The following is a 27,161-nucleotide window of genomic DNA, read 5'->3' on the forward strand; positions in this document are numbered from 1 at the left end:
TGCCCAGTCCCAGAGCAACCAGCTGGCCGTGAGCCACCCAGCTGGGCTTCCTTCCCCTCCTGAGCAAATCATCTGAGCCGGCCAGGGCCAGCTGACGGCCGTCCAGGAGCCCAGGATCAAAATGCTCCCTCCATGGCAGCCAGGGAGGGGGGCGGAACGCAGCTGCTCCCTCCCTTTCTGCTTCCTGCCAGGCGGCCAGGTGCTTTTCACCCTGCGCCCGGGCCAGCCGGGTTTTCCATCTGCGTATCAGTTTGGCCTGCCTCCGTTGCAAGTTTCACTTCATCTCCAGTTCTTGCAGCTCATCCTGATTAGTTTCCCGAACTTGTACCATTACTCAGTGGTAGACTGTCCCTGAGATGGGGGCTTTGTTGCCCTCTACTTGCCCTTTCTGAAATCTCTGCTGACTCCGAGACCCACGGGGAAGCTGACCTGGGGACTTTTCTGATGCCTTCCAGGACCAGAGGAATGCTGCTCCTGCCTCAGCCTCCTCTTCTCCCAAAGGGCAACCTGACCCCATTCAGGCAGCCAAGAAGACCCCCGTCCCATCCCTCCAAGAGCTTGCCCCCAAGAACGAGCTCATCCTGAGACTCTCCCCAGCTCCGCAGTCCGCTGAGGACGGGCCGGAGGGCCAACCGTTTCGAGCCGGGTTCAAAACAGCATCGCGGCCAACCAGAGCGGGAGGGGCGGCACTCCGGGGCAAGGAGGGGGCCCACATTCCTTCCCTCTTTTTCAGAGCTGCAGCCTCCTTAATTGAAAGGGTCTGTTGCTGTTGGGCTGAACTTCTGCGCCGCCTTGTTACACAGACCCTGAGAAAAAAACCCTTGCCATAATCACATTAAGATGGGAAAATTCGCCCGGCTCAGACATCAGGAAGCCTTGGAGCAGGGACATCAAGGCAGCCTTCTCCTTCCCCAGGAGGCTTTATCTGACCAGGGGGAGATTACACAGACGCACAGGGGAAGGGGGCTTCCTTTCTGGTGCTGGGGGGGCGTAAATTAACGCGGCTCTGCCTGGAGATATTGAGCCAAGGTGACTCAGGCAGCCAGTCCTGAGATAAGAAACCCCAAGGGAGGAACCAGAGCAGAGCGGAGCCCTCGGTGGGGAAATTCTCAGGTTGGGGATCAAGGGAATCAGCACCAGGCAGTTGCTGCAAAGGTCTTCCAAGGTGTGGATTTCTGTTTGATCCAATGCTTGATAGGAGAGAGACGCCCCCCCCACACCACCTGTGACCCCCGTCACAGCTCCCCACCTCTCCTGCCTCCTTCCTTGGCTGCAGTCAGGCCCCCCGACCTGGGGTCGCTTGGGCATTGCTTGAGGACTCCATCTGCACGTGGGGCTCGGTGTGGGAAAATGTGGGGCTGGATTCCTTCCCACCTCCACCCCCCCTTCTCCTCCTCGCTGTGTACAAAAGGCTTACCAAGGCTTTATTTACTACTGTGACCAGCATTTGAGATAAAAAAAAAGAAAACGGGTGTGATTTTAGTATAACGGGAGAGAGTAATTTAATCATTAGGGCTTAGCCGCCCTTACTGAAGGGCAGCTGGAAATCACCCAGATCCATCCATTTATAGATCCGAAAAATGGGCTTTGGAGTCCTGCAGTGGAAGAGGGGAAATAGTGTGAAAACGGTGGGAGTGGGCGGAGACACGTGGCAGGATCCCAGGTTGGCATCCTTCCCAGTTGTGTGAATTCTCCAGGCTCCCCAGAGAAACAAGCTTTTCTCTCTGGCGCTTATCAGCAAGCAGAGAGAAGCAAAAACAAACTGAGATTGGCGTCTGTGTAGGGACAGCCCCACATCATGACATGCCACAAAGTTTGAGAATCCTGGTTCATTGTCAACCAGCCGCTTGCAAGCCATGTTGTTCTCCTTTGATGGACGAACAAGAAGCGCCCTTCTTCGTCCCCCAACAAGCCCAGCCTTGTTCTTGCCTTCTGGTTTCTGATGTCCTGGGAAGAGACCAGTTTCAAGAACTCCAAGGCCCCAAACTGACCATCATCTCAGGTTATTGGCCCAAGGTCTGGGAACCAGGGCACGCCCTGTTGTCAGGACAGCCCCAGACCCCCGGCCTCATGCAGGCAGGTGTCCGAAGGCCCAGTGAGGCCCCCCACCATGCCTGCCCAGCCTGTTGCCAAGGGTGTTCCTTCGCTGAGAGAGCCGGCCATGCCCTGCCCTGCTGCCCCCCGCAGCAGCAGCTGTTTCCAGAGATGCGGCCACAGCCTCTCCTGCCAGTCCAGGTCTTCCATCTGGAGAGGAAGAGAGGGTGAGGTGTCCTTCCTGACCCTTGTGCCCCATGGCTAAACCCGGCCCCAGGCTGGCTCTCTCATCATCACGTCATGCTGGAAGACCAGCTCCTCTCTGGCCTGGCCTGGTTCCCTAGGCTTCCAGGAGGTTGGAAAGGGCAGGGAGGAGGCTGGGAACCGGAGAGGAGAGAAAGGAAAGAATCCTGTGGGAAGCACAAGGGGGGCGGGTGGGGTCCCACACGTGCTGCTGGCTGCCCACCCAGTCCAGAGCTCGGCCAGCAGAGGCTCCAAGAGCCTGGAGGGGAGACGGGGGGCTGTCCCTTCAAAAGCGTACAGAAAGGGGAGGGGGGCTCAGCTCAACCAGTCTTGCAAGCTTCAGTTATTATAGCCAATCGATAACATTAAAAATTCATCATAATAATTTATTAACTTTATATGCTGCCCGACTCCTGAAAGTAGTTTTAGCCTTCCTGTGGAGGCTTTCCTGGTCTGGTCTACCCAGTAGGGCTGGCGTTAATCTTGCAAGTCTGATGGTGCTGTGCCTCCTCCCCCACCTTATACTCCAGTGAATCAGGGAGGTGTCTTCCAGATGTTAACTCGTAGTTCTGGACTTAAAAAAGGCTTCAGCCCCTTTTGCAACGGAGCCTGCGTATCTCTGCCAGGGTCATCTGCTGGACTCTGAACAGTGGTGGAATTTGGGTGGGAGAAAGGTAAGTTGTGGGGGGCAATTGCCAGGCTGGACAGGTGTCACCCCTCAACAGGGGTACTGCTACGATCCAACTGAGTGCACTGGTCTGCTTCCCTCTCCCCTGGGTCTTTTTGGACTTTGGGAGGGTCATATATCTCAGGCCCCATAGAAATTAGGGTCTCCTGGCACTCCTTCTCACCTGTTCTGTGCACAGCTGGGCCAGGTGTGAGACAGTTGCCTTGGCCAGGAAGCTGCTAGTCCAGGCGGGAGCTTCCCAACCACCTGCAGAAACGAGCCGGGGAACGGGCCAGGTTTGGATGCGTCCAGTGGGGAAGCGAGGTTTGGACCTAAGACACTCCAGCTCGCCGCCGCCACTACCCAAGCCTCCCTTTCGCAGGAGGCCGGATTTCTCCCTGGAGCCAATTAGGGCAAGATTCTGCTCATCTAATGATTTGCACATGGCAGGCTCTGGAACTTCGACTGCACACTTTGAGAAATGCACTGTCTCACAGGCGCTGCGCCAGACTTTTGGCTCTCCCTTCCCACCTTTATATCCTTGGGCAACGCTTCCTATTCCTCCAGAGTGGGGCAGCTGTCAGGAGCTTGGAGGGAAGCCCCACGCATTCTGCTTCTGCCCGGGCTCTGCTGGGGCAAGGGCCTTCAGAGAAGGGGCAGACCAGCTGCCTGGGGCTTGCCAAGCAGCGCAGGGCCTGCCTTCTTTCCCTTGCAAAAGGCTGGCTGAGAAGCTCTGAGCCGCCAGCCTTCATTAGATCAAGGCGAGCCTCCCTGCGGCTGCCGAGAGTCCTGGAAACTTGATTGGGGGCTGGAGGGTGGGAGGGAGTCCCGAGTGCGAGTGCTTGAGTGGACCGCTAGGCAGGGTCTGTCTCAAAGGCTCGCACGGCCTTGGGAGGCAGGGATCTGCAGGCTTTGGTGCCTTGGCAAGGGAATCAGGATGGCCTCAACACTACGGGAATCCCCTGGTTTTTATGTTCTAGGCAGTCTTGTGGAGGTGATGGGTTTCCGCTGTGGTGCGAGACGTGCCCTCCCATCCACACCTCGTGCCCCGGAGCAGGCGGGCAGGCGGGCTTCCCCCTCTCTGGTCCACGATCTTGATGCAGCAGACAGCTGCGGGTCAGGTTCTACCATCGCCCTTCAGCTTCCCCGTCCCTTTCCTTGCGGAAACTTGAATAGAAAGAACTCCCCCTCCGGGCTGAGAATGTTGGGGGGGTTCAGGAGGGAAAGGAGGGTAGCGAGGAAGGGAAAAACGAGCCTCGATGCCCTGCCCCAAACAGCTGCTTCGTGCAGGGGCTTGTCCTCTTGCCCTCTGAGAGCTCGGAGACAGTGACCCTCCTGGGCCCCCTCCCCGAAAAGTGAAATCCCAGTGCGGAAGGTTTGCTGGGCTGAGGGACCCTTGATAGTCTGCGTTGCTGGACGGATTACATTTGCAGCCAACAGCAGAAAGAAAAGCCCCATGGCTGATCCAGGGCTAGGCCAGGAAATCTTCAGGCTCTGGGCAGGACTGTGTTTTGTCTAGACCAGGATTTAAGGTGCGCCATTGGGTCACGTCTGTGCCAAAAATCTGCAGCATCACGTCACCCTTTTAATGGAAGCGCAGCTACTAGTGCTGGAGCCCAAGTGCTCCGTCGCTTCGGGAGGGGCCTTGTTAAGGCAGAGCAGGGACAAAGGTGCCCTTCAGCGTCTCTCCTGCCGGTGCTCAAAACGGGGGCAGCATGAATGCCCCCTGGACAGGTCTTGCTGGCATCCCTCTGGGCCATGACTTTAGCAGAGAGGAGAGGAGAGGAGAGGAGAGGAGAGGAGAGGAGAGGAGAGGAGAGAGCCACGCGGCAGGGAGTGGGGAGGCCGGCAGCTCGGCTGGCACAGGCTTTTAAGGGCACCAAATGGATCTGGGCAGGCCTCAGGTCCACCAAGGAGCACTGCGTGGCCAAACCTTGTGCAAACAAGTTGAGGGTCTTTTGAAAGTGGCACCAGCCCCCTCCCCTGCGTGAATGATCTGACTGAAAAGTCACACGACTACCCATCTGGGCTGCGAAGAGGGCGAGAGTCATAGTTTCATACCTCAATTACGCACGGGTGTGTGTGTGTGTGTGTGAATGTGTGTGTATGTGCACGCCAGGTTGCTCAATCACGCATGGCATGTTATTTGGGAGGGGGGAGGGCTAAGCAAACAGAGGGTAGGTGTCTTCAAGTGCTCTTCCCCGCGGTGCTTCTCCTGCCAAACCACACAGACACACAGGAAGAGCACTCAGGCAGAGGGGTTGAGCCAAGGGGGCCTGGCAGGATTTAGGGGTGGGGTTGCCAGGATGCTTGTGCTGGGAAACAAGAGGGGACGGGCCACAATTTCAGCTTTATCCCCACACCTTTTTGGGGGGGAAGAAGCCCTGCAAGGCCCAGCGAGAGGCCCTGAGCAGCGCCAACTCCACAAATATTGGAGCCAATCCAAAGAGGCCGAAAATGATTGACCCGCCCTGCAGGACTTTCCCTTTTCCGTTCTCCAGCGTCAGGCGCTCATCTTCTTTACATCCCCTCTCGCACGGCCTTCCCTCCCTTGGTGTCTTTTGGGGTTTGGGACTGCAGCACCTCCCACGGCTGTTGGTCAATCGCGAGGCCACCAGACCGGGCACCCGGGAGTCTTTCTTGCGAAATTGACCAGCGCAACTGACCAGGCCCTCTTGGGCCAGTTACAGCCCAAGAGGGCCTGGTCAGTTGCGCTGGTCAATTTCCCCAGGCGTGCTGGCTCTCCAAAGAATGAAGAGAAAACTGGGGGGGGGCCTTCTGCACACCCTCCCTGGATCAAGAACCTCGCTACAGCCAGGAGGGGGAGCCGGGGGAGCAGTTTCCATTGCTCTCCTGAAACAACAGGCCTCCCTTCTGCACTGGGGGGGCTCCCTTGTCCCAAGGCCCTCTGCCTCCGTGGCCTGCCAACCCAATTCCTGCCTGCTCTCGCAGGTGGGCAGACGAGGGGGCAGGTTGGAGTCTGACCACAGCAGCCACCAGGAAAAAAAGGGAGGGGGCTTTTCTTGAACCCTCTTTTACCCCAGCAATCCTGATGCTGGAAGGGACTCATCAGTGGCACAGGCACAAGCCAGGGGGAGAGGCTGCATGGGAAGCCAGCGGTGGTGGTGATGGCACCCCAGTGGGTGTTTCCTCCCTTCTGAAAGGACTCTGAGTGGTGGCTGGAAGGAGCGTTTCCAGAGATCTCCCGCGAAAGGTTTGGGTGAGTTTTCTACCCCACCCCCAGAAGCATTTTCGCAAAGGCAGGTGCCCCACAAAGCCCAAGGAGGAGGGGTTGAGTTTCGGGGAGGGGTCTCAACTCCTTCCCCACATGGCAGGAGACAACGTTTTCTTATTTTTCTTTAATCCTCCCGTGATCCGCCAACTTTCTGAAAGAAAAGCCAGTTTTTTGCCATGCCCAGATTCTTTGGGCTGCCCTCGCGGCGGGAGGGGGGAACCTCTCCCCCACGCCCCCTTCAGTGCAGCAGCCCATCACCCTCCTCAGCGAATATTCTGGGTCTTCCTGTCATGGGAAACCTGCCAGGAGATCGGAGAACCTGGGAGCCTCCCTCCCTCCAGCTCCTGGTCCCAGAATCCCATCTGTGGCCAAGCTGAGCAGCCCCTCAGTGGAGACGCTCTGCCCCCCCCCCCCCCCGGCCATATCCAGCCTCCCCAGTGGAAGCGTGTGCAGGGAGATGGCCAAGGAGCATCATTCACTTATGAAGCTCGCTGCCCCGAGGGATATATTTGATTAATGAAATAAATAAATGGGATGTGGTTACAGCTCCTTCCCCCCCCCTTTTTAAGGGGAACTGGAGGACTGTAAGATGCCAGAATGGGGGTGAGGGTGGGGGGCACTTTAATTCTCCTTTAACTGCAAAGATGGCCTGAGAAAGGACTGAAGTTTTTCCAGACAAAGGAGGGAGCGTGGACTGGGATCCCCTCAATTCCTGCTGGCTGTTTTCAGTTTAGGCCCACTCTTTAGCTTGACCAGGGACTGACATGAAACCCCAGAGCTAAGCACCCCTCAAGGGGGCACCAGGCAACCAGTCCCTCCAGCCTCCAGACCAGCCTGACCCTGGGTCCCCCAAAAGGCTCACCTTGGAAAGCAAGCAAAGAACCACAAGGAGCCAGTCCAACTTTTAAGGGCCACCCAAAATGTTGCCAAGTGGTGAACAAGCTGTGTGGCCGGGGGTGCAATTCCTCCTTCTGGGGGGTTTGGCTAAGAAAAATGAAACGGGGGTGGTGGTGGTGGATGTGGAAGAGCTTTTCTTTAGGAGAACATCTCGGCTTGCACCAGGCACCACCCCCAGACCAGAAGTGGGGTGCTCTGACTTGGAAAGAGGGGAGCCGGCCGTCCAGCGGAGCACTCACCGTTGGAATGGGTTGTCCCTCGCGATCCCTGCCCCGACACCGAGGCTCACCGGCTAGTCCGACGACCCTTCGGGAGAGGACCGGAAAAGCAGACCCCTCTTCCCCCCACCCCGGCAGGGTCGCCTAGACCGACCCTTTCAGGAGGCCAGGATCCAGGAGGGCGCCGGGGCCTGAATCCCTCCCGGCCGGGGCCGCCGCCTTTCTCTTTCCCGCGCCGCCTTTCACTCCCGGTGAACGGGGCGGCCCTCAAGCCGCTCAGCCTTCCGGGGCGTTCCTTCAGGGCCCGGGGGGCTGGAAAGCCCCTCGCAAGGGCGATCCTGGGGCTCTTCAGGGAACCTGGAAAGGATTCCGGGGAGCGGCGGAGCGCCCAGGTGAGCAGGCGGCGCGCTTCCTCCTCCTCCTCCTCTCCTCCTCCTCGGGAGGGGAGGGGCGGGTGGCTCTTAAGGCGAGGCGCGCCGACGGGAGCGCGCCAGTCCCTCGCGTGGCCAGCGGCGTGCCTCTTTCGGCGCGCGGGGTGCCGAGCGGCAACGGCGGCGAAGCAGCTTTCTCTTCTCTCGAAGGAGCTTTGCTCGGCACTCCTCCCGCGCCGGACCAGGGACCAGCCCGGCCGTCCCCGCCGCCACCATGCCCAACTTCACTGGCAACTGGAAGATGCGCAGCTCGGAGAACTTCGAGGAGCTGCTGAAGGCGCTGGGTGAGCGGCGGGGCCGGGGACTAAGGCGCCGGGCTGTCAGGAAGCCGCCGCCGCCGCCGCCGCCGCCGCCGCCGCTGCCATTTACGGGGCGGCGAGAGCCAGAGGTGGGGGAGAGAGCGAGGCTGCGCCCAGGGGCTTGGCGGGGTGAAGGGTTCGGGCGCGGCCGCTTCTCCCAAGGTCCGGGGACCACGCGGAGAAGAAAGGAGACGGAAAGCCTCTCCCCGTCCCGTCGCCCGCGGGCTGCAGGGTAGAGCCGCACCGGAGCCCTGCGAGAGCGCGGCGGCGGCGTGGCAGCCAGGAAAGGCAGCGGCCCGGCCGGGAACAGGTGGCTCTTCCCTCCGGACTGGCGGGGCTTGACTCTTCTGATCCCCAGAACCCCCGCGGTCCGGCGCCCTTCTGATCATCTTGCCGGCGCCCCCAGAGCCGGGCGCCGGAGAAACAGGGCTGGGGGCAGCTTGGCGTGGGTGGGGCAGAGTCAAGCCCTTGACTCTGTCCGAGTCTGTCCCCTTCAGGGAGGGATTGGCGGGGGCGGGGGGGGGAGATCCCGAGGTGAGCCTTTAGGACTCCGTCTTTCTTTCCCTCTCTTGTTCCGAGGGTTCTCGGAACTCAGAAAGCACAAAAGGAGAACCTCGCCGTCCTTTGACCCGGGAACCGAAGCGGGAGCAGAAATTCTGGGAGTTTTGCCCCGCTGGGGGAGGCCGAAGCGGGAGACTAGGCTCCGGGTCTCCCGGGGGCAACCGATTCAGCCCCAGTGCAACGGCTTTGCCCTGGTTCTTCCCTGATCGGGACAGTCGTCGGTGAGGATGGCTTTGTATTGAGCAGCAAGGATGGAAAATCCGCCCCCCCCCCACGCTTTCTCAGCTCTTCTCCCATCTTGCCTTCCCTCCCCCGGCCTTCAACTAGAAGAAACCCCCTTTGCACCCTTCCCAGGCAAGCTGGAGCGCGCGCACACACACACGCGCGCACACACACACGGAGCTAAGCAAAGCTGGGGAAACTGAGGCAAAAGACCCCCTCCCCAGGTGCCTGTTCCCAGGGAGATGATTTTGGCTCCTGGCTCCCCTAACTCAGACCTGCCCCCTCCCTTTCCCTCTCTCTTTCTCTCTCCAAAGCAGAGGGCGGGGGGGGGAGGGGGGGGAGCTCTGCAAATTCCTTCCAGCTTGGGGAAAGCACAACATACTTCAGGATAATTATCAGGTACTTAAATTTCCTCTTTCACGTAATTCTTTCCGTCTCCTGCCCCCCATATGGGGATAATTTGAGGCTGGAAGCCTCAAGAGGCTGGAGGAGGGATAGAAGTAGAATTCAGATGTGTTCGTGAGTGTGTGTGGAAGTTCGTGAGTGTGTGTGGAAGAGAGGGAGGGCGCGGGAACAGACGCGGACCTGCAACAAACCAGCGCTGAGAGGGGTTGAGCGGTTCTTTGGGGAGGGGGTGCCTGATCCTCCATGAAGAGATTCCAGGGGGTGCATGAAAAAGACCTCAAGATCGTCTTGCCTTCCAGTCCCTATTCCCAGGCGGAAATGCAAAGGCAAGTCTGGGCTGGAGCTGCTTGGGGGAAGAGCTAAGTGAAGCCCGCAGACCTAGAGGCAGTCTATCTCTGTGGCCGATCCAGCACTGTGGCCTTTGGGGCCCTAGTTTTTCTCTGCATGCCCACGAAAGATGTGAGTGGGCCCTGGAAGGGCCTGCCCCCTGAGCAACCCCGTTCCATTGTATTTTCCTTTCTTTCAAGAAAACACACCAGGCAGAGAGGTTTCTCTTTTAACCTTGCCACTCCCCTAGTAAAACTGCCATTTTTGTTCAATCTTGTGATCAGTCCTCACCAAGGGAAACTTGGCAGCCGGTGCGACTCCAGCCAGCCAAGGGCCACGCAACACGTTGTTTTTCCATCCAGGCAGAGGCAGAGTTGCCCCCCTTTCTCCTTCGAAAAGGGCGAGGCTCCTCAGCGCTCCCGCTGCTCCATTGCCTGCTTAATCGGGGAGAATCTAGGTCCAGTTATAGGGCGGGATAAACGCAGCTGAAAAGAACAAAAGCAGAAATGGCCTTCTCTGTCCAGTGCGCTCTAGGAAGCTTCAGCTACAGCACTGATTGGATCCAGACCTGTTAGAAAATTTGATTTAATAACAAAATAAAAGCAGCACGAGCCAATCCAGAGCAGAACGTCTGCCTGTTTTCTGCAAAAACTGGCCCAAATGGGATGGGATGGTTTATACCTTCCTGGACTTCATCAGGGCTGTAAGTTAGTGTCTCGATTTTCCCATGGAGCCTCTATCACTTTTTCCTTTCTGCCTCTTCTCATGCCTCATGTTGCACAATCGTTAGTGTGTACAACACTGTAACGCTGCTTCTTCTGGGGAAGCTGTCATGACTGATGGTTGTGCAAGTTCTTGATGATGACAGTCTTCTCAAGGAGGACAGATGGATAATGCCCCCCCCCAATTCTTCTTAAAGGCTGTCACTGCCTCACACTCAGCTCCTTCAACCTGGCTGAATGCCCACATCTGCAAAGTATTTATCAAATATGTGTGTGTCACTGGTACGTGTGTTTTAAGAAAGAAAGAACAAAGAGAGATACAGCTGAAGCAGGAGACACCTTAAAGACTAAGAGGTTTGTTGTAGCATCTGTAAATTTTGTCATGCAAAGACACGCAGGAATGTGTACATACCTGGGGGAGGGGGTATTACAGAATAAGGGCCCAGAAATTTGAGATCTGGGTGTGTCCCCCTTGCAAATTAAGCCCAGATGTAAATGCAATCCATTCAGGAGGAGCAGAAGTCCCATCAGAGTGGGTGTGACTCACTTCTGCAGGGTAAGCAATTGAGAAAGCTAGGTGAATCAGCCACAGGCCTGTTCTGGGTCAATGGGGTCAATGGTGGCCCTTGAACCCAAGCCAGAGGGGGCCAGGATTGCATCAGCAGAAGTCAGCTTTGCTCCAAAGTTTCTAAAGATGCTTGGCTCAACATTTCCAAAAGTTCTAGGAAGAGAGGTCAAATGTTCTCCTGTCTGCCCAGCTGGTTGGCTTCCAAGAGATTCGGTTTGCAAAAAGAGGGGATCCAGCTGGTCAGGATTCTTCAACCTTGTGCCCCATAGCTGGGGAATGCTGGCCCATTCGCTGTGGACCCCAGATACAGGCCTGTGGGGAACAGGTTTAGCCCAGGGAAGGGGAGGCTGCCCCCAGTTCAAGCAGGGAGACCACATCTCACCAAGGATCAGCCAGAAGGTTGGGACTGGCTCACCTTGGCCACCATCTTCCAGGGGTCAATGTGATGCTTCGGAAAATCGCGGTGGCGGCTGCCTCCAAGCCGGCTGTGGAGATCAAGCAAGAGGGAACATCTTTCTACATCAAGACCTCCACAACGGTGCGCACCACGGAGATCCATTTCAAGATCGGGGAGGAGTTTGAGGAGCAGACGGTGGACGGAAGGCCTTGCAAGGTGAGGGGCAGGCAGAAAGAAGGCCGTGGCTGTAGGAAAGGCAGTCTCCCTGCGGTGCCCCTTTGCTCTGCCCAGAAAGGGAGAAGGGCCTCAAGCTGCCCAGCCAAGGGGAGGCTGGTGACATGGGGACCTTACCTGCGGGGACCAAAGGGCCCCAAGAAGGAGCTGTGTGTAGCCATGGCCCAGCTTTCTCCCTAGCTGGAACTGCTGCAGCAAAGGTGGGGAGCAGCTGGCCTTGCCAAACAGGCAGAAAGGCGAAGCGGGGCAATGGCCGAGTGGGGGGGGGGGGGAGCCATTTGCTCCTCTGGCCCTTCCGCCCTCATCCCAACCCTTTCTGCATCTCAACCCAGGGTGAGGCATTCCTGGCCACCCCTTGCCTTCTCTGGCCCTGTGCAGATAGTCAACCCCAGCAGGGGGTCTCCCCCACCCCATGGCCCTTCAAAGCCTCTGCCCTCTTGCTCTCTCTCGGCAAGCCCTTCGCATGATGGATGGGCTGCCTGGCGGAACTGGAAGGTGAAACAAACGCCGCGCCTCCGCCTTGTCCTGCCGGCCGCCTGCCGAGTGACAAATGAGTGTGACGGGGGGGGGGATTGTGTGTCTTTGTTGCCTGTGGCAGGCAGGCCCCTTTTCTCAAGGGGGGGCACTTTCTTTCTTTCCCGACCCAGAGTTTGGCCAAGTGGGAGAATAATAACAAAATCGTGTGTGAGCAGAAGTTGCTGAAAGGAGAAGGGCCACAAACAAGCTGGTCCAGAGAACTGACCAACGATGAGGAGCTCATTCTGGTGAGGACCCCCCTCGCTTTTGGCAACGGGGGCCCAGCCAACCCTCTGGCTCGGCCTTGCCACCCTGCCTTCTCAGCTGCTCTCTTTCGTTGGCCTTTGGGTGGTGTGGCACAGACGTACGCCAGGGTCGGCACCTGGGAGACGCAGCTCAGCATCCAAACTCTTTCAGGACCCCCCCCAGATGGCACAGGATGTGGGGACTGCAGGGAAGGAACCCCATTTCCTATCCCCCCAGCGGAAGGCAGGAATGGCAGAATCTTGGGGTTCCTCCCATGCACCAAGGTTCCGATTCTGGGGAGTAGACCCTGGAGCTCCCCTTGCCCCCCCTGCCCTCTTTGCTCCCCAGCCTGGAAGAGGATGAGAGCCGGGGACAGCTGCTTCCCTCTCAACTCGCCCTCTTGCTTTTTCAGACCATGACGGCCGACGACGTTGTCTGCACGAGGATCTACGTCCGGGAGTGAGAAGCCTCCGCTGGTGCAAGACACTCAGAGTGGCGATGGGGGGGCAGGACCAGACAGTCCAGGAGGGTCCCATGCCAACCTGCCCCACTGCCTGGTCCCTACTCTCTGTCTATGCTCAGAGGCATTACCTGCAACAAGACTTAACAAAGCCGCTGGCCCTTCAGAGCGTTCTCTCTGCTCTGGGAGGAGGGAGGGGTGGCTGAAGGAGCCTCTCCCCTTCTGAGACCCACTCCCTCCCTCCCTGCTCCACCTGCCTTGGCTCCCCCTTTGCCCTGGAGGAGGCGCACACAGGCCTGCCTTGTTTGGGAGATTAACTGTGGAATCTGGGGTCAGGCTCGGGGGTCAGGACATGGCCCCTACAAGCTGGAGGCTCTTCCCCCCTCTCCCATCTTGGGTGGGGGTGGGGCTTCCCCTCAGCTCCCAAGTGAATCTGTGGGCTCCTTGGCAGCAGCAGGTGTCCCCGCCACCCCCTCCAGTTTGCTCCTGGCCGGTTGGTGCTCCTCGCGCTGAACCACCCAAGTGGAAAGTCTTGTTGCAGAGATCACAGAAGGGTTCCTGGTCCCCTTTCCTGGTAGGCCGAAGTCTGTAATGTTGTGAAGATGCCTCCCGTTCCCCCAAATTCTTCCCCCCCATTAAAGCCTTCCTAGTCTTTTTCCAGGTCTACTGCCTTCATCGTTTCCATGATTTGGGAAGTACTGATTTTCTTGGCTCCCTTGCTTCAGCCAACTCACCCACCCCCTTTGCCAGAATCTGCCCTCTGATCTTCGGCTCACCAAAATGCAAGCCTGGCGCTTTGTGTCTCCTGGAATTAGAATGCCAGGAGCAGCCCTTTTACCTCGCCGCCCCTCCTCCCCCGGGCTCCAGAACCCCCCAACTGAGGGGTGGCCAGGCCAGACTGGCCCCTAGCTGAGACCAGGGTGGCAGGCCCCTAAGGCAAAGCTCTTTGCTGGTCCATTTTGAAAGTAGGTGGCTTTGAATTGGATGTTTGCTGCCTTTGGGACCTCAGAGCAAAAGCAACTTCCCTCTGGAAGCTAAATCCAGAGCTGCCCCCCTCCCATGAGGGAGGGCTAGGGGGGGTCAGAAGCAGCAGCCTGAGGGCTGCCCCCCCATTGCGCTGTCTGCCCTGACTGGCTGGCAGGCCCCCCAAGGGGCATGGTTTGAATCGAGGGAGCCGCCTACCCCCAGCCAGGTGGGGCCCATCCGTCGAGGGCTGGGGGGGTCCTCCAGTCCACGTGGGAGAGGCCCAGCGCTTCATGAAGCCCCCGCCGTTGCTATGACGAAGCCAGGGACCCCTTCTGCATTTTGCGCCTGGGCGCCTTCTGCGTTATCCCGGGCAACCTCCCTCCCTCTCAGGCTCCCAGGAAGGAGAACAAAGAGCCCCCTCCCTCCCCTCCCCTCCCCTCCCCTCCCCTGAAAGGGGCACCTTTCACTCTGGAGACAAAGCCAGCCCAGCCCCTCCATCTCGGCGCCCGGCAGGTCAGAGGCCCCTGAGGCTGGCGGTCCCCCCCCCCCCCAGCCTCCCTGGCTAATGAATAGGGAGCACTAATGGGGCGGGGGGGGCGGGGGCTCTGGCCCACCTCCTTCCGAGGCGGCTGACGGAGGGTCCGCGGTGCTTCTGAACAAGCGCGTCGCTTTCTCCCCCCGCGCCCGGAGAAGGCACCGAGCCCAACCCCTTGTCGCAAGTGGCTCGCCGACCCCCACCGCGCCCCTTTGCAAATCCTCGCAGGGGCAGAATTCGCCGATGCATGAAAGGCTCTCGCCCCGTCCCCTCACGCCCCACCTCGCAGAGCGGAAGGGGCTCCGAGGCCGCGCGATCAGGGGGGCAGAGCATCTCGCCGCAAGCCGGGAAGGGGGCGCAGCCAGCGGGGAGGCAGGACGATGCTCCGGCAGCAGCAGATCGCTCACTGCCGAGCGGGGCCTTCTGGTCCCACATAGAAAGCACCGACACACGGGGAGCCGGTTTAACAACAAAGAAAGTGAACAGGCTATACTTGTTCCATCCTTTTTGTTCAGAATCCAGGCGCAACCCTTCACCATCACTTGCAGGAATCTCCCCTTCCCTTTGCAGTTCCCCAAGGAGTCCACCGGGGGCAGCATTTGCTGCCTAGGCAATCGCTGCTCCAGGGGTGATCCCTCCAGGAGCCACCAGAGGGCAGCATTCGCCGTCGCTCAGCTTTCCATCAGTCCTCCCAACCCGTGAGATCAGGCTGCATCCAAGGCTGGGGGGGGGTGTCAAACACCCACCCACCCAGGCTGCGCTTGCTTTGCTCTTGCATGGAGGTGGACTGACAAACCCACCAACAGGGCCTCTGAGAGGGCGCCTCCAAAAACTTGTGGGAGTCCAGCCCCTAATGTGGACCCTCCCTTCCCCAAACAAGGGAACTTCTTGCCCTGCTCCTTGTGCTTGGAGAAAAGAGGGACCCCCCCAAGTGAGAAAAACCTCAGCCATTTTTATCACCCCTTTGGAAACGGAAGAGATGTGCATGCTGGGCCACCCCAGGTGTTCTTGGTCTCCCCACACCCTCCCACCCCACTCCACCTGACCCCAGGTCATCTGCCAAACATGATCAAGGAACTGGGGGGCCCGTGCAACTCTCTGCACGTGCCCCAGAAGCCAAACCCACCCTCGCGAGGAAGACAGTGCACCCTCTTCCTGTAACGTCCACAACCAGGTAGCCAACTCTGCACTTCCCGTGCTTAAAAAAGCCAATTCAATTCTGCACCGTTTGGAAATGGAACCACACCGCGGGCTGAGAAAAGCGGTTTTCCGCAGCACAGAAAACTTTGGCAAATCAGCTTGCTTTGTGGAATTTCTTTGTTCTGCAAAACCTCCCCCACTCCGAGTTATTGAATCAAGATCCTGATGCCCGACGTCTGGAGGCTCAGCACGCCCCTTTCCCAGACTCTTGACTGCTTTCCTGCAGCCTGGAACTTGGTCCCTGCTCAAAAGTAGAGCTGAGCTTTTGTGGGGGGGGGGTGCCGGCTGGCCCACCACGGATCCCATGTTTGCTTCCCGGGGGGAATCGGCTTGTAATAACCCACAGGTGGGCCACCCAACCCAGAAGCTGCAATCAGTGTCCACGGCTGCATTCGCACAACACCGATCCGGATGGAACCGCAGCTTGTGCTGAGCAAGCGAGGGGGTTGTGGGCCCCATCACGCTAAGCCCCGAACAAAGCAGTTCAGCCAGGGCACAGGACGAGGAGGAGAGGGCTCAATAAACAGGCAGACAGGCATCTCGAGAATCACCTTTTTTTCTTGAAACAAATTCCAACTTAAGTTCTGCAGGCCTCTGAGGGCCATCCTGGAGACTTGTTCGACTCCCACAGAAGCACAAATGTCCTGGCGTTTCTGCCAAGTCCCGAGTTGGGTTTGCAGAAAAGAGGCAGTGCAGAAGCGGGGGGGGGAAAAAAAGAGGAAAAGGAAAACGTGGGGTGGGGAACGGACCCCAAGGTTTCCTTAGCAGACACCAAGCCTCGCTGGGGCTTTGGAAACAAAGGTGCGACTCTCTTCTCTCCTGCCCCACACGCCAGACGGGGGCTTGGGGCAAGCAGGACCGGCCGGCCGTCTGGACGGCAACCGGATGATACCGAGAGCCCACAAACTGCTAACACCTAAACACCACCTAAACACCGACTACGCTACCTGGGAAGGCCAGCTATTATTGCTAATGGAATTGTAAACAGAGGAGGGGGCAGTCCCTGCTCAGCAGCATGAACAGGAAGGCACTTAGCGTGAAGACGAGCCTCCACGCCCTACAACCTGGAGACAGACAGCCGAGCGGCTTCCCCAACGGAGGAGCCTTGCCCTCAGGGCCGCCAATCCGTGCTGGGATCCAGCTCCCCGCCCACCAGTCACCACCTTGCTTGCCTGCAAGACCCCTGTCCTTGTCAAACTTCGAGATCTGGAAGGCTGAGACATCAACAGACGCCAGGGGTCAGCCAAAGCAGGGAGGGGGCTGCGTTCCCGCGGCCTCCGGGGCTCCTTGCCCGTAGGTTGCAAAACCAGGGTCAGGACTAACCCTGCAAGGCACCGCGAGAGAAACGGACACGAGGGAAACCAACTTGGAGCAGATGGGGCGGGGGACGGAGGTGGGTGCCTGAATACTTCGTTTCTCGTTCGGAGTTACGGTTCCCCTGGGAAGAAATCAGCGTCGAAACCCAGGGAGGCGCAGAGCAGCTGGGCAGGATGGGGAAGACGCCTGGGGTGAGGCTCCAAAGTTGATTTCTAGGCCAGAATGCCGGGGGGCCTTGGGGGACCTAAGGCTCCCTAAGCTAGACAGGGATCTGTAGACACAGCCAACCTCCGGAGGGCCGGGGGCCCGCGGCCAAAGAGCACCTTTTGCGGCCGGAGGGACTCCCTGGCCCTTGACTGCTCTGGCTGGAACAGCCCCTGGCTGTGGCATTTTTTAACGCCTCCTGGGCTTGCCCGCCCCTACAAGGCCACGCGGGGCTCCACCCATCGTGCTACGAGGTCTGGCACTGGACGTTGTGCCGCGTGGGATCCTCGAAGTCGTCTTCGTGGTAGATGTCGCTGTGGAAGCACCGCCTGCCGAAGTCCGGCTGGGGGAAATACTCTCGCAGTTCTACCTCCTCCATGTCTTCGGTGGCCATGACCTCTTCGCGGTGGGGGAAGAAGGCCTGGAACTGGCGGAGCTGGTGCACAGGCAGCCAGCCGGGGTCCGGGAATTTCACCTGGGCAGCAAAGGGGAGGAGGTGAGGGGGCAGCTGGAGCTGTGGGCCCCAGGGCTCCTCCTGAACAGGACCGATCGGCAGGAATTTGGGAAGATGAGGGACAGAAAAAATGGGAAGCAACTACCGGTGCCCCAAGATGGCCAAAGGCTCTTCCTCTAATCCACAATCGCTTGCTCAGATTGTGGTCTGTAGCAAACCACGTTTGGTCGAGCACTTGCTCTCCAAGCCAGGATCAAGCTGGCTATATCCACCCCACACACTCAACCTGATTGCAGAACGAACTCGTTTTCTGGATCATGCAGCGTCATAAGCTAAATCCAACAGGCCGTGCTGGAGAAGCAAAACTAACTCAGACTAAAACTAGCTAAGCGTAGCATGTTGGAAGTCCCCACCGAGACTTTCCAGAAGGGGCTGGCTGGGGGTGGGGTCAGGGGCCTCCGTACCTCGAAGCGAATGACCAGCTTCCCCTTCTGGGCAGGGCTGCGGTAGACGGGCATCCCTTCGTTCGGGATGCACCGAACGTCTCCAGGCTTGATCACACACCCTGCGGAGCAGAGCAGGCAGGGATCATGGAGGAGCCTCAGCCAGCGACGGGCAGACCAAGGACCCCCTGTTCCTGCGGCCCAAGGGATCCCCCCCAAGAGGATCTGTGGGACCCATTTCGGCTGGGGAGCAAAAGCTTCCAGTTTGAAGGAGCCAAAGGGCCGGCTCCTCCTTTCTCGCAAGCCCAGAGGGCCCCCCACCCCCTCACCGGGCCGGGAAGAGACCAGGAGCCTCCTGTTGTCCAGGGTCTGGATGACCTGCTTGCAGCCACACAAGGCGTCCACCAGTGGCACTTCCCGCTGGACAATCAGGTCGTTGCCCCTGCGCTGGAAGACGGGGTGCTGCTTCTGATCCAGGACGATCACGATGTCTCCAGGCTCAAAGCCAGGCGCCTGGTCCCCCTCCTGGTGGAAGGTGATCTTCTGCCTGTCGGCCATGCCTGTGGAGGGGACAAGAGCTGTGGGCTAAGAGGGGCCAACCATCAAGGGGGCGGGGAGCCTCCGATTACAGCTGGGGCATGGGGAGGGGGAGACCCCCTCTACCCAACGAGCTGAGCCCGTGGAGCCGCTGGTGCTCTCCGAGCTGGGTGGTTGCAGACACTACATTGCCCAACCAGGTCACATCATCGGGGCGAGGGAGGGTGGGGTTTGCTCCCTGTTTACATACATAGCTTGCCCTGCCAGCGTGGGTGAGGGTGTGGTTTTCTCCTTGGTAGTTCCTTGATTAGGGCATTGTTTTCTTTTTGAGTGTCTGTCTGGAGTTATTCCCTGCAGAGCGCATCCATGAACACCAACGCGCAGTCAGCAGACGCGGTGAAAACACCTTAATCTCACAACACAGGACAGACTCAACTGTAGTTTCAACTGGGAAACTGTCAGCATCTTAGGCCAAGCTAAATCCAAAAACGCAAGGGAATTCCTGGAAGCTTGGCATTCAGACAAGTCAGCCATCAATAGACACACAAACGATATATACACACCGTTCAAAAGAGAGAATAAAGAAGCAAAGGAAAAAACAGAAAGACCAGAACACATCCCCTCCAGCAGCCTACACCCAGATAAGCAGGGATGAACACCAGACAAACAGTCGAGCAGAAAACAATGCCCTAGTTTTGTGGCACACTTGGTACAAATAGCTCCCCCCACACTGGTGAGCATGCACACCTCTGTGTGTGTGTGTTAAATGCTGAGAATTGCTTCAGATCCTCCCTTCTCTCTGTCTTCAGTTGGTTTAGGCCCTTGAAGTCAGAAAAGCAGCTCCAAGGAGTGGTTTGAAAACAACAAATGCTTTGGTTTCGCAGGGGATCAAAGATGCTGCAGGAAGAGTCAGCTCGGCGGCAGAGAAGAGAAGAGCTTGACCTGCTCCACCCTCCTGTTCGGGGACGCTTCTGAAAGCCCACCTGAGACAGGATGGTCAGAAAGACCAGAACACATCCCCCCCAGCAGCCCACACCCAGATAAGCAGGGATGAACACCAGACAAACAGTCGAGCAGAAGACGATGCCCTAACTGAGGAACTACCAGGGAGCAAACCACACCGCCACCCACGCGGGCAGGGCGAGCTTCTGCACATAGACAGGGAGCAAGCCCCGCTCTCCCTCGCACTGAAGGTGTCACCTAGCCGGGTCATGAAACGTCTGCAAGCAAACCACCGAGCTCAGGGAGCATCGAGGGCTCTGCAGCCAGAGATGCTCTTCTGCTGGAGCTGAGCCTGCTTCATCCGCCATGTGAGTTAATCTACTAAATCAACTGCGGGGATTAGAAGTAACCAAGGTTACCCTAATCTATGCTGCAGGGGAAACCGGGGTGGCGGCGGCGGCCGTAACTGAACCAGCTCATCGTGGCGTGCGAACGCAGCCCAGGAGGGAGGAAAGGCGGATGCAGCAAGGGAGCAACGAGGGTGGGGAACCCCGGTGCCAGCAAGATTCAGCTTCCCCGCCCTGCGGGGCTCACCTTTGTCCAGGTGCACGGTGAGAATCTTCTTTTCCCGGATGACCTTCCGGCCGTTGCAGGCGAGGCAGCGGTCGAGGGGCCGCATCCATTCTCCGTGGCCCTGGCACTGCGAGCACATGGCCTGGATGTGGTGGACCACGTTTGGCCCCAGCTGGTGAACAATGACCTCCACGCCGGAGCCGTGGCACTTGGGGCACCTTATGTCGAGGCCCTCCCTGCCGCCACGGCCTGCGAAGACAGAACAGACCCCGGCAGGCCGTCAGAGGCCGCCAGGATGGCCGTAGTTGGGGCCCTTGACACGCCGCCAGCCCCTCTCCCTCCTCTTTAGACTCTCCCCCCCCTTGATTTTCTTCAGCCAGCGGCAGAAGACCACACTGCTCCTCTCCCGGTTGCAGGTCCTACAGCGCAGGGACAAGCCCGTCTCTCACCCTGCCCCACAAGCACAGCTCTCCCGCCCAGGACCCCATCCTCCCTTGCCTGAGGATGGCTGTTCCCCCTTAGCTGTTTGGGTGCCTGGCTTCTGGTGGCCCCCGAGCCTCCAGAAACAAGGGGGCCCTCCAGAGACAGTCACTGGCCTCACCGTCCTTCCGGAATCAGCGGATTGCTGAGAAGCAGGGAGCCGCAGACCCAGAAGGTTCCGCCAAAGACCCTCACGGTGCCCAGCAGCCGGGTTCCCGGTACCCGCTGAGCCAGTCCAGCCCAAGGCCCGCAGCTGTGGCTGTGCCAGAGCTCAGTTCGGCTAATTCCAGCTCCGGAGGATTTTTGTGGCTTGCCGTGCTGCTCCTGCACACACCCAGCCCGATCGTTCGGCGTGTTGTGCAAACCCAGCCGATGGGTTAACTCAGGTATCGGCCAAGCCTTTGGAGTTTTGCCACAGGTTCAACCTGCTCCCCAAGTCACGCCGTCTCGCCCTGCGCCCCGCTCACGGCCCCACCAACCTCCCCCCGACCCAGCCCGGGCCCAGGAGGAGAGCCCCGCTCGCCCCACTCACCCGCGCAGCTCTTGCAGATGACGTTCTTCTGCAGGGACAGCTTCCGCGTGGCTCCCTTGTACAGGTCCTCCAGGGTCACGGGCAGTAGGTGGACGGCCGTTTTGCCTGCAAGAGGAAAAACCCCGGAGACAACGGCTGCTGCAAGTGGGAAAGCAGCTTCCGGGCGGGAGGAAGGACGGTGGGGAATGGCGGCTCCAATTACCGAGCCCCTGGAATTTGGGCAGGATGAGGCTTGTTGGGGCTGACTGCGCGAGGAGGATGTAGGCCCCCTTGGGCTTCGCGACCCACCCCTGCCTCGCTTGCAGCACACAAGCAGGAACAGGGGAGTTTCCCAGCGAGGCCAAGCCCCCTCCCCACATCTCCTGAAGGCTCATAACCTTCTGAGAGATGCTGGCTGGGACGTGGCAGGGGAATCGGACCCCTGTTCCAACTCTGGGTCAGGATCTCCTTTCCTGCTCCAGCCCCAGGACCCAAGAGAGATCCACACGCCCAGATTCGCACAGACCCCCTGCCCGCATGCGTGGTTCCAGGACCCTCTGGCCAGGCTCCCATACCTCTCCTTTCAACCCGGGGGCCATGAGCACGGCCCCCTCCTCCAAAGAACAAGTCAAAGATGTCCATTGGGGGCCCAAAGCCGCCTCGGCCAGCCACACCACCCTCCTTCATGGCCCGTTCCCCGCCTCGGTCGTAGAGGGACCTCTTGTTGGGGTCTGAGAGGACTTCGTACGCCTGCGAGATCTGCTTAAACTGGGGACGGAGAAAGAGGGAGGGGACGCTGAGCACCATTCCCAAAGCCAGCAGAACCACCCAGGGCCGTGCCCACCTTCCACGGGGCTGCCTCTTGCCACGTACCCGGTCCCCCTCGCTGGGGTTCTTGTCTGGATGGTATCTCAGCGCCAACCGCCGGTATGCCCGCTTGATCTCTTCCATCGTTGCGCAGGGCTTGACGCCCAGCAGGTCATAGTACCCTGTTTCCTTCACCATCTTTCCTCCGGAGGGGGTGCTGAGGAGGGAGGGAAGGCCGTTGGGGTGGGGCAGCCCTGGAGTCCCCAGGTGATCCAGCCAACGAGATGATCAGTCAGAGACCCAGAAGGCTCTTTGCCCCATTGCCACACTCCAGCCACCACCCGACTCAAGCCGCCGCTCAGTTCAGCACCCCAGCGGCTGGCAGGTTTCGACGAAGGGAAGGATCCACGGGAGACCACCAGCCTGACAGCGCACCCCGAAGCAGCAGCTCGGTGGTGTTTTCTCCAGCGGCGCGTCTGCGGCTCAGGCACTCAGCCCAGCCTCCATGGCAGCCAAACTTAATAGCCTGGCAAGGAAGCTGGGAGAAGGGCGTGGGGCTGCGTCAGCATCTCAAGGTGCTTATTAACTGGCCTGCCTCACAGGATGAGCGTGTGTGATTTTTCGGCCTTGCAGGGTGTGGAGGGCAGATGGAGGAGGAGGTGGCGAACCCACTGGCTGAGCCGGCTCGGCCTGCCCTAGTTTTGCCTCTCCTCAGTCTCCATTCTCGGCAAGCCCATCGCTCTCCAGCCCAGGGGACCCAAGGTGAGGTTCCCAGGGCTGCCTTCCCTGGGCGAAGCTTCCTTTGACCCACCAGGCCCAGGCCCTTCCCTCCCTCTGCAGCCCCACTGCCCATTTCTTGGGTCCCTGGCAGGCAGGGCAGAGGTGGGATCCCAAAAGCATCTTTGGGCAGGAGCGCGAAAGAGTCCTGCTAGAAATCCTTCGGGGCTTCTGAGTGCCAGACCCTCCCTGGGTGCAGCAAAGAGGACTGGGTCAAAGCCCCCCTCTCCACACGCCCCGCTGAACCCCAAAGGAAAAGGCACAGACATTCTCCAGGCAGCCCTGCCACCCCGCTGTGCCATACAACTGCCTTTCCCTTGCCAACCTCCCACAGGTGCCCTCCCTCATGCAGCCACCGATGAGGCAGGTCCCCGCACGATTATCCACCTTCTCGTGAGTCCTCCCGGTGTCTCCTCAGAGAACACGAACCCCGGAGGCCTGAAATGCCCTTCTTCCCTGGAAATCCTCAAGGGCTGCTGAGGGAACAGTCTCTCACCCGGACGGTTCCCCAAAAGCAAGCCTGTGGGCTCCGCGAGGCGCCCAAGTGCAGGAAGGAGGGAGGAGACGCGACTGCTGCCACCACCCACACAGCTGCTCTGCCCCGTCAGCTCTTTCTGAAGCCCCAAAAGCTGCTTCTCACAACCTTGCCCACAGCAGCTTGGCAGCTGTGGAAAGAAGCACCTGATGCTGCAAAAGCTGAGCTCCTTTGATGCTGGTGGGGCGCACAAGAGTCCTGGGCAGTTCAGAGGGATCCGGCCCCGTGGTATCAGACCCTTTTGTCTCTGCACCCAGGCGCTCAAAGGAACTGCCAGCAGGCCTCCGCGGCGCAGGGTGCCATTTCGCCCTTGGCAAAGGATTTGCTTCTCCTCTAGGCTCTGAGGAACAGTGGAGAAATGCCAACCGCCCTGGCGTACCTGATGGGCTCACCCACAACCTGAAGTGCAACTGACGCTGTACAGCGGCAACCCGGTGGGCACCCGCAGAGTTACTCACGCATCCGTTCCAAAGAGACCCGTGCAATCGGCCTGCTCCCCCCCCCCCGCCGTCTGCCTCCTTATTCTAGGAGGCCAAGACCCCCAGCGCCCACCTAGAACTGAGGGCCAAAGCCCCAGGCAAAGCGTCACAGGTCACACGCAGCCGGATATCCACCATCTGGGGCAGAAGGATGCCCCCCAGGGAAGCGGAAGGGAGCCTATTCATTTACAATTCATTACGGTTTACAAACTGAGTAAGGGGGGGAGCAACGGCTTCCTTCCCAAGGAATGGAATGCCTTGGGCTGTAGTCAGTCTCTCTCTCCCTCACTTGCCTCTGCCTCCGGGGTGCGCACGGGGCCCCCAAGCCCAGCTCTGCACGGAGGACGGATGGGAGAGGCTGGGAAACCAGGCCTGTTTTCTGGCTCCTCCTGAGTAAGCAAAACCAGCCCAGGCACAGGGCAGGCCCGGCCTTTGATCTCCGGGCTCTGGACTGCCTGGCCGGCTCACAGCTCCCGCTCGGGGGCAGAGGGCCCCGGGGGCAGAAGCTGGGAAGGGTGCCCCACATCAAGCAGCCCAGCAGCCCGGCTCCCTGGGGCGGCTTGCAGTTTCGGGAGCTGCCGCTGCGTTTTTCAGGAGCTCGGCCCCACAACAAAGCGAGGGAGCGTTCAGGTCCGGGGTTCCCCCCACCCCGCGAGCTTTCCAAGCGGAGGCAGAGCCGCGAAGAGGCGCTCCGAAGGGCCCGGGCAGAACGAGACAGACGGCCTCGGCCTGCGTCAGCCGGCGCCCCTCGAGCGCGCCCGACCCGAGCCTGGGGAAGGGCCGCGGCGAGCGCGCCGAAGCCGCACGTGCGATGCGGGGGGCGACCCGCGCGGCGTCCCGGGCTGAGCGACGCGCTCGGGTAATCGCACAGACGCCCTTCGCAGGCGAGAGGCGGCGGCGGCGGCGGCGGCGGCGGCGCCCACGTCCCGGCGGGCACAGGCGGGTCTCCAGCTGGGGAAGCAGAGGCGGGCGGGCGGGCGGGCAGGGCGACCCCGCCCCAGCTCCCCTCCGGCTGCTCCGCTCCTGCCCTCCCAAGGGGGCGGCGCCAGCGGGGACCCCCCAAACGGCCGGGAGCCCCCCGTGCCCCCAAGCGCGGGGCCTGAAGCGGGGGGCCCGCCCCTCTGCCCGGGCTCGCCTGCCCTGCCGGAGCAGCGGCCGGGGGGCCCGGGGAGCCCCGCGGGGGGGGAGCCAGAGGACCCAGGCGCCCGAGGGGAGGGGCCTGCAAGCCCTTCCGGGTGGGCGGGGGACCGGCCGAGCCCGGCCTTGCACGCCGAGGAGGCGGCGACCGAGCGCAGACGCGCGACCGGCCGAACGGGATGCCAGTCCGCGAAGCTGCGCCAGCCGGGCGCCCGCGGCATCGCACCTCCGCCGCCGCTCGCCACGGCCCACCCCGGGGAGCCCGGCCCGCTCGGAGCCCCGGACGGCGCGCCGCGGCCAGCCAGCGCAGCCCCGCCCCGCACGCGCCCGCCCCCCCGCTAGCGCGGTTGGACTACACCTCCCATCCTCCCCACCGGGCCCAGCTGGGGGGCAGCGGGAAGGACCGAGCGCCACTCACCGCCTGCTCGGAACTCTCTGGAACGGCGGCCACGCCCCCGCGCGCCCATTGGCCAGCCCCGCCTGCCCCGGGAGGCCCCGCCTCCTTTCCCCGCCCCTCCCGGGGAGGCCCCGCCCTGCGCTGTCGCCATTGGGCTGCTCGGGCGGGACCGCTCGCGGGCCGGGATCCCGCCCGGCGACGTCCGACTGCCCGCTTCCGATTGGGCGCGCGTGGGCACTGCGGCTACGCTGATTGGCCAGGGTGAGGTGTGGGCGGAAGTAGCGCGAGTTTGCCCTTCTGCGCCTGCGGACGCTTTCCCTGAAGTTGCCCCTTTCGGACCTCCAGTCTGGGAGACGGGGAAGGAATGCAGCCGGCGGCGTCTGGCGGGTCCCTTTTCAGCTGTTTGCTCCTTGAATTTGCGGAGGGGGAGGACGTAGCCGCCCAGAGTCGCTGGGAGCCGGGCGGCATATAAATTCAATATATAATCCCTGCCTGTCCATAATAAAAACATTGTTCTTTATTAAATTTATATGCCGCCCGGCTCCAGCGACGCCCAGTGCCGGTTACTGTTATGCAGGGAGGCTTGCTCGGGCGCTCGTGCGGCTCAGCCGCTGCTGCCTCTGAAACCTCAGTTGGGTCTTCCGGGCAAGGGGCCGGGGGAGCAGAGCAGGCCGGAGGAGGGGCGCAGGAGGGGCCTCTCCACCTGGGAAACCCCCTCCCGAGGGCGCCGTGCTTGCGGGGAGCCCTGCGGGGCTGGGCAGCCCCGAGAGCCGCGCCCCCCCGGCCTGCAGGGGGGCTCTCCCCACCGCGCTGCTCGGGCTGGGCTTTCTCCCTCGCCGTGCCGGACGCCCCCTCCCCTCCTTGGGCCAAAGCGAGGCGCCCCGCCGCGCTTCCGAGCAGGCCCCGCAGCGGGCCCGGCGGGAGGATGCCCGGCCCTCCTGGGCACGCGGGCGCTCCTCGGGAAGGCTGTCCCGGCCGCCGCTGGCTGCTGGAGGGTCGCTAGGGGGCAGCCGGCCCCCTCGCTTGCTCCCGCGGCTCCCCATCGGCTGCCCGGCTTGGTTCGCTGGGACGGCTGGCCGGGCTCCGCGGCGGGGGCCAAAACACCCCGCGTGGCTGATGCGGCCGGGGCTCGCTGCTGCCCGCCGAGGCGGGTGGGAGAAGGGGGTGGCCGAGCCCTGCCCGGGTCCGGAGCGCCTGGCCCCCACTGCATGGGAAGGGGCCACGCCCGTTTCCAGCTCTTTGCGGAGCCAGGGAGGTGCTAATTCCCAGCGAGCCGAGCCCCCTCCCCGAGGACCGATGGGTCGGGCCGAGTGAAGTGCCTGGAATCTGCCTGGAGGAGCGTCCCTGCGGCCGAAGAGCGCGCTCCTAGCCCTCTGGAAATAGGACACTTACAAAAAAAGAAAAGAGACAGCCACTTTTAGCACCCCAAAGAATAGGATAAAAATAGAAGCATTTTTCAATGTCCCTTTTCACTGGGGGCTGAGTAACTTCCATCTGGGAGCAGAGGAGGAAAACAGGAAAGGGACTTCCAGCCAATCTCTGCGCGACCTTTTCTCTCCCTTCTTTCTCTTCGGAATAATGGCATTTCCAGACCTTTTCCGAGAGGCATTACTCAGCGGCGGGCTGGGGCTGATGTCATCCCATTATCTGCAGAGGCTGCCAGGGAGGGAGGGGAGGGGAGGGGAGGGGAGGGGGCGGGGATGCTGGGCACCAGAGAAAGGGGGAAAGCTGCACATTTTCTGGAGCCCACCGAGACACGGCCCCTCTTTTTCCCCCTCTTCCCCCTCCCTCCCTCCCTCCCTCCCTCCCCAGCTTCTTCATCCGCTGCTGAAAGCTGGCACAGAAGTGGGGAGAAAGCCCCCGCGTGTTCAGGAAGTTCACAAGCATCGGTGCAGCGAGTTCCACAGGGGGACATCTACTCAACCCCAACTTAACTCCTAGTTGTCTATCAGGGTGGAACTGGTTGCGGGGTGGGCCCGGCTGGCCAACAGACCCAGGGCGAGAGTCCTGCCTGCCTGCCTGTCCCCCCCCCCCCTTTCGGCTCCTGCAGTGGCCCTGAGAGCTCTCTTGTTTCAGGGGAAAGCCGGAAATGGAGGTAGCCCCAGGGCGATGCCAAAGGTTAAGGTTAGGGTCTTTGCTCCTAAGCAGCCACAGCCCACCCCAGCTGGCTGCCTGTTCTTCTGCG

At 60.5% G+C, this 27,161-nt stretch overlaps 2 protein-coding genes across 3 annotated transcripts; one reads left to right on the forward strand and one right to left on the reverse strand.

The window, feature by feature from the left end:
• The first annotated feature begins 7,598 nt into the window (after window positions 1-7,598).
• On the forward strand, window positions 7,599-13,338 carry CRABP2 (cellular retinoic acid binding protein 2). The gene is made up of 5 exons (XM_088137088.1): window positions 7,599-7,686; window positions 7,876-8,009; window positions 11,264-11,442; window positions 12,108-12,224; window positions 12,635-13,338. Exons 2-5 carry the CDS (start codon window positions 7,940-7,942, stop codon window positions 12,683-12,685), a joined length of 417 nt encoding a protein of 138 aa, XP_087993214.1. The 5' UTR covers window positions 7,599-7,686; window positions 7,876-7,939; the 3' UTR covers window positions 12,686-13,338.
• A 2,587-nt stretch (window positions 13,339-15,925) lies between these two features.
• LOC103066321 (dnaJ homolog subfamily A member 1-like) lies at window positions 15,926-25,147 on the reverse strand. Of its 2 annotated transcripts, none has more exons than XM_088137090.1 (8): window positions 24,998-25,147; window positions 21,718-21,868; window positions 21,420-21,612; window positions 20,866-20,970; window positions 19,875-20,102; window positions 18,131-18,361; window positions 17,823-17,923; window positions 15,926-17,379 (listed from the first exon to the last, which is right to left on the reverse strand). In XM_088137090.1, the coding sequence occupies exons 2-8, from the start codon at window positions 21,847-21,849 to the stop codon at window positions 17,152-17,154; spliced, it is 1,218 nt and encodes a 405-aa protein (XP_087993216.1). In that variant the 5' UTR covers window positions 21,850-21,868; window positions 24,998-25,147; the 3' UTR covers window positions 15,926-17,151. The 2 variants fall into 2 exon arrangements, with proteins under 2 accessions (XP_087993216.1, XP_025029059.1); XM_025173291.2 differs by lacking the exon at window positions 24,998-25,147 and adding an exon at window positions 22,816-23,351.
• Window positions 25,148-27,161: the final 2,014 nt, after the last annotated feature.

This window comes from Python bivittatus, unplaced genomic scaffold (assembly GCF_059951505.1).
Source record: "Python bivittatus isolate LINGU-HERP-01145 unplaced genomic scaffold, Pbiv_v1 ctg000180_np1212, whole genome shotgun sequence".
In the NCBI taxonomy this organism is placed as follows: Eukaryota; Metazoa; Chordata; class Lepidosauria; order Squamata; family Pythonidae; genus Python; species Python bivittatus.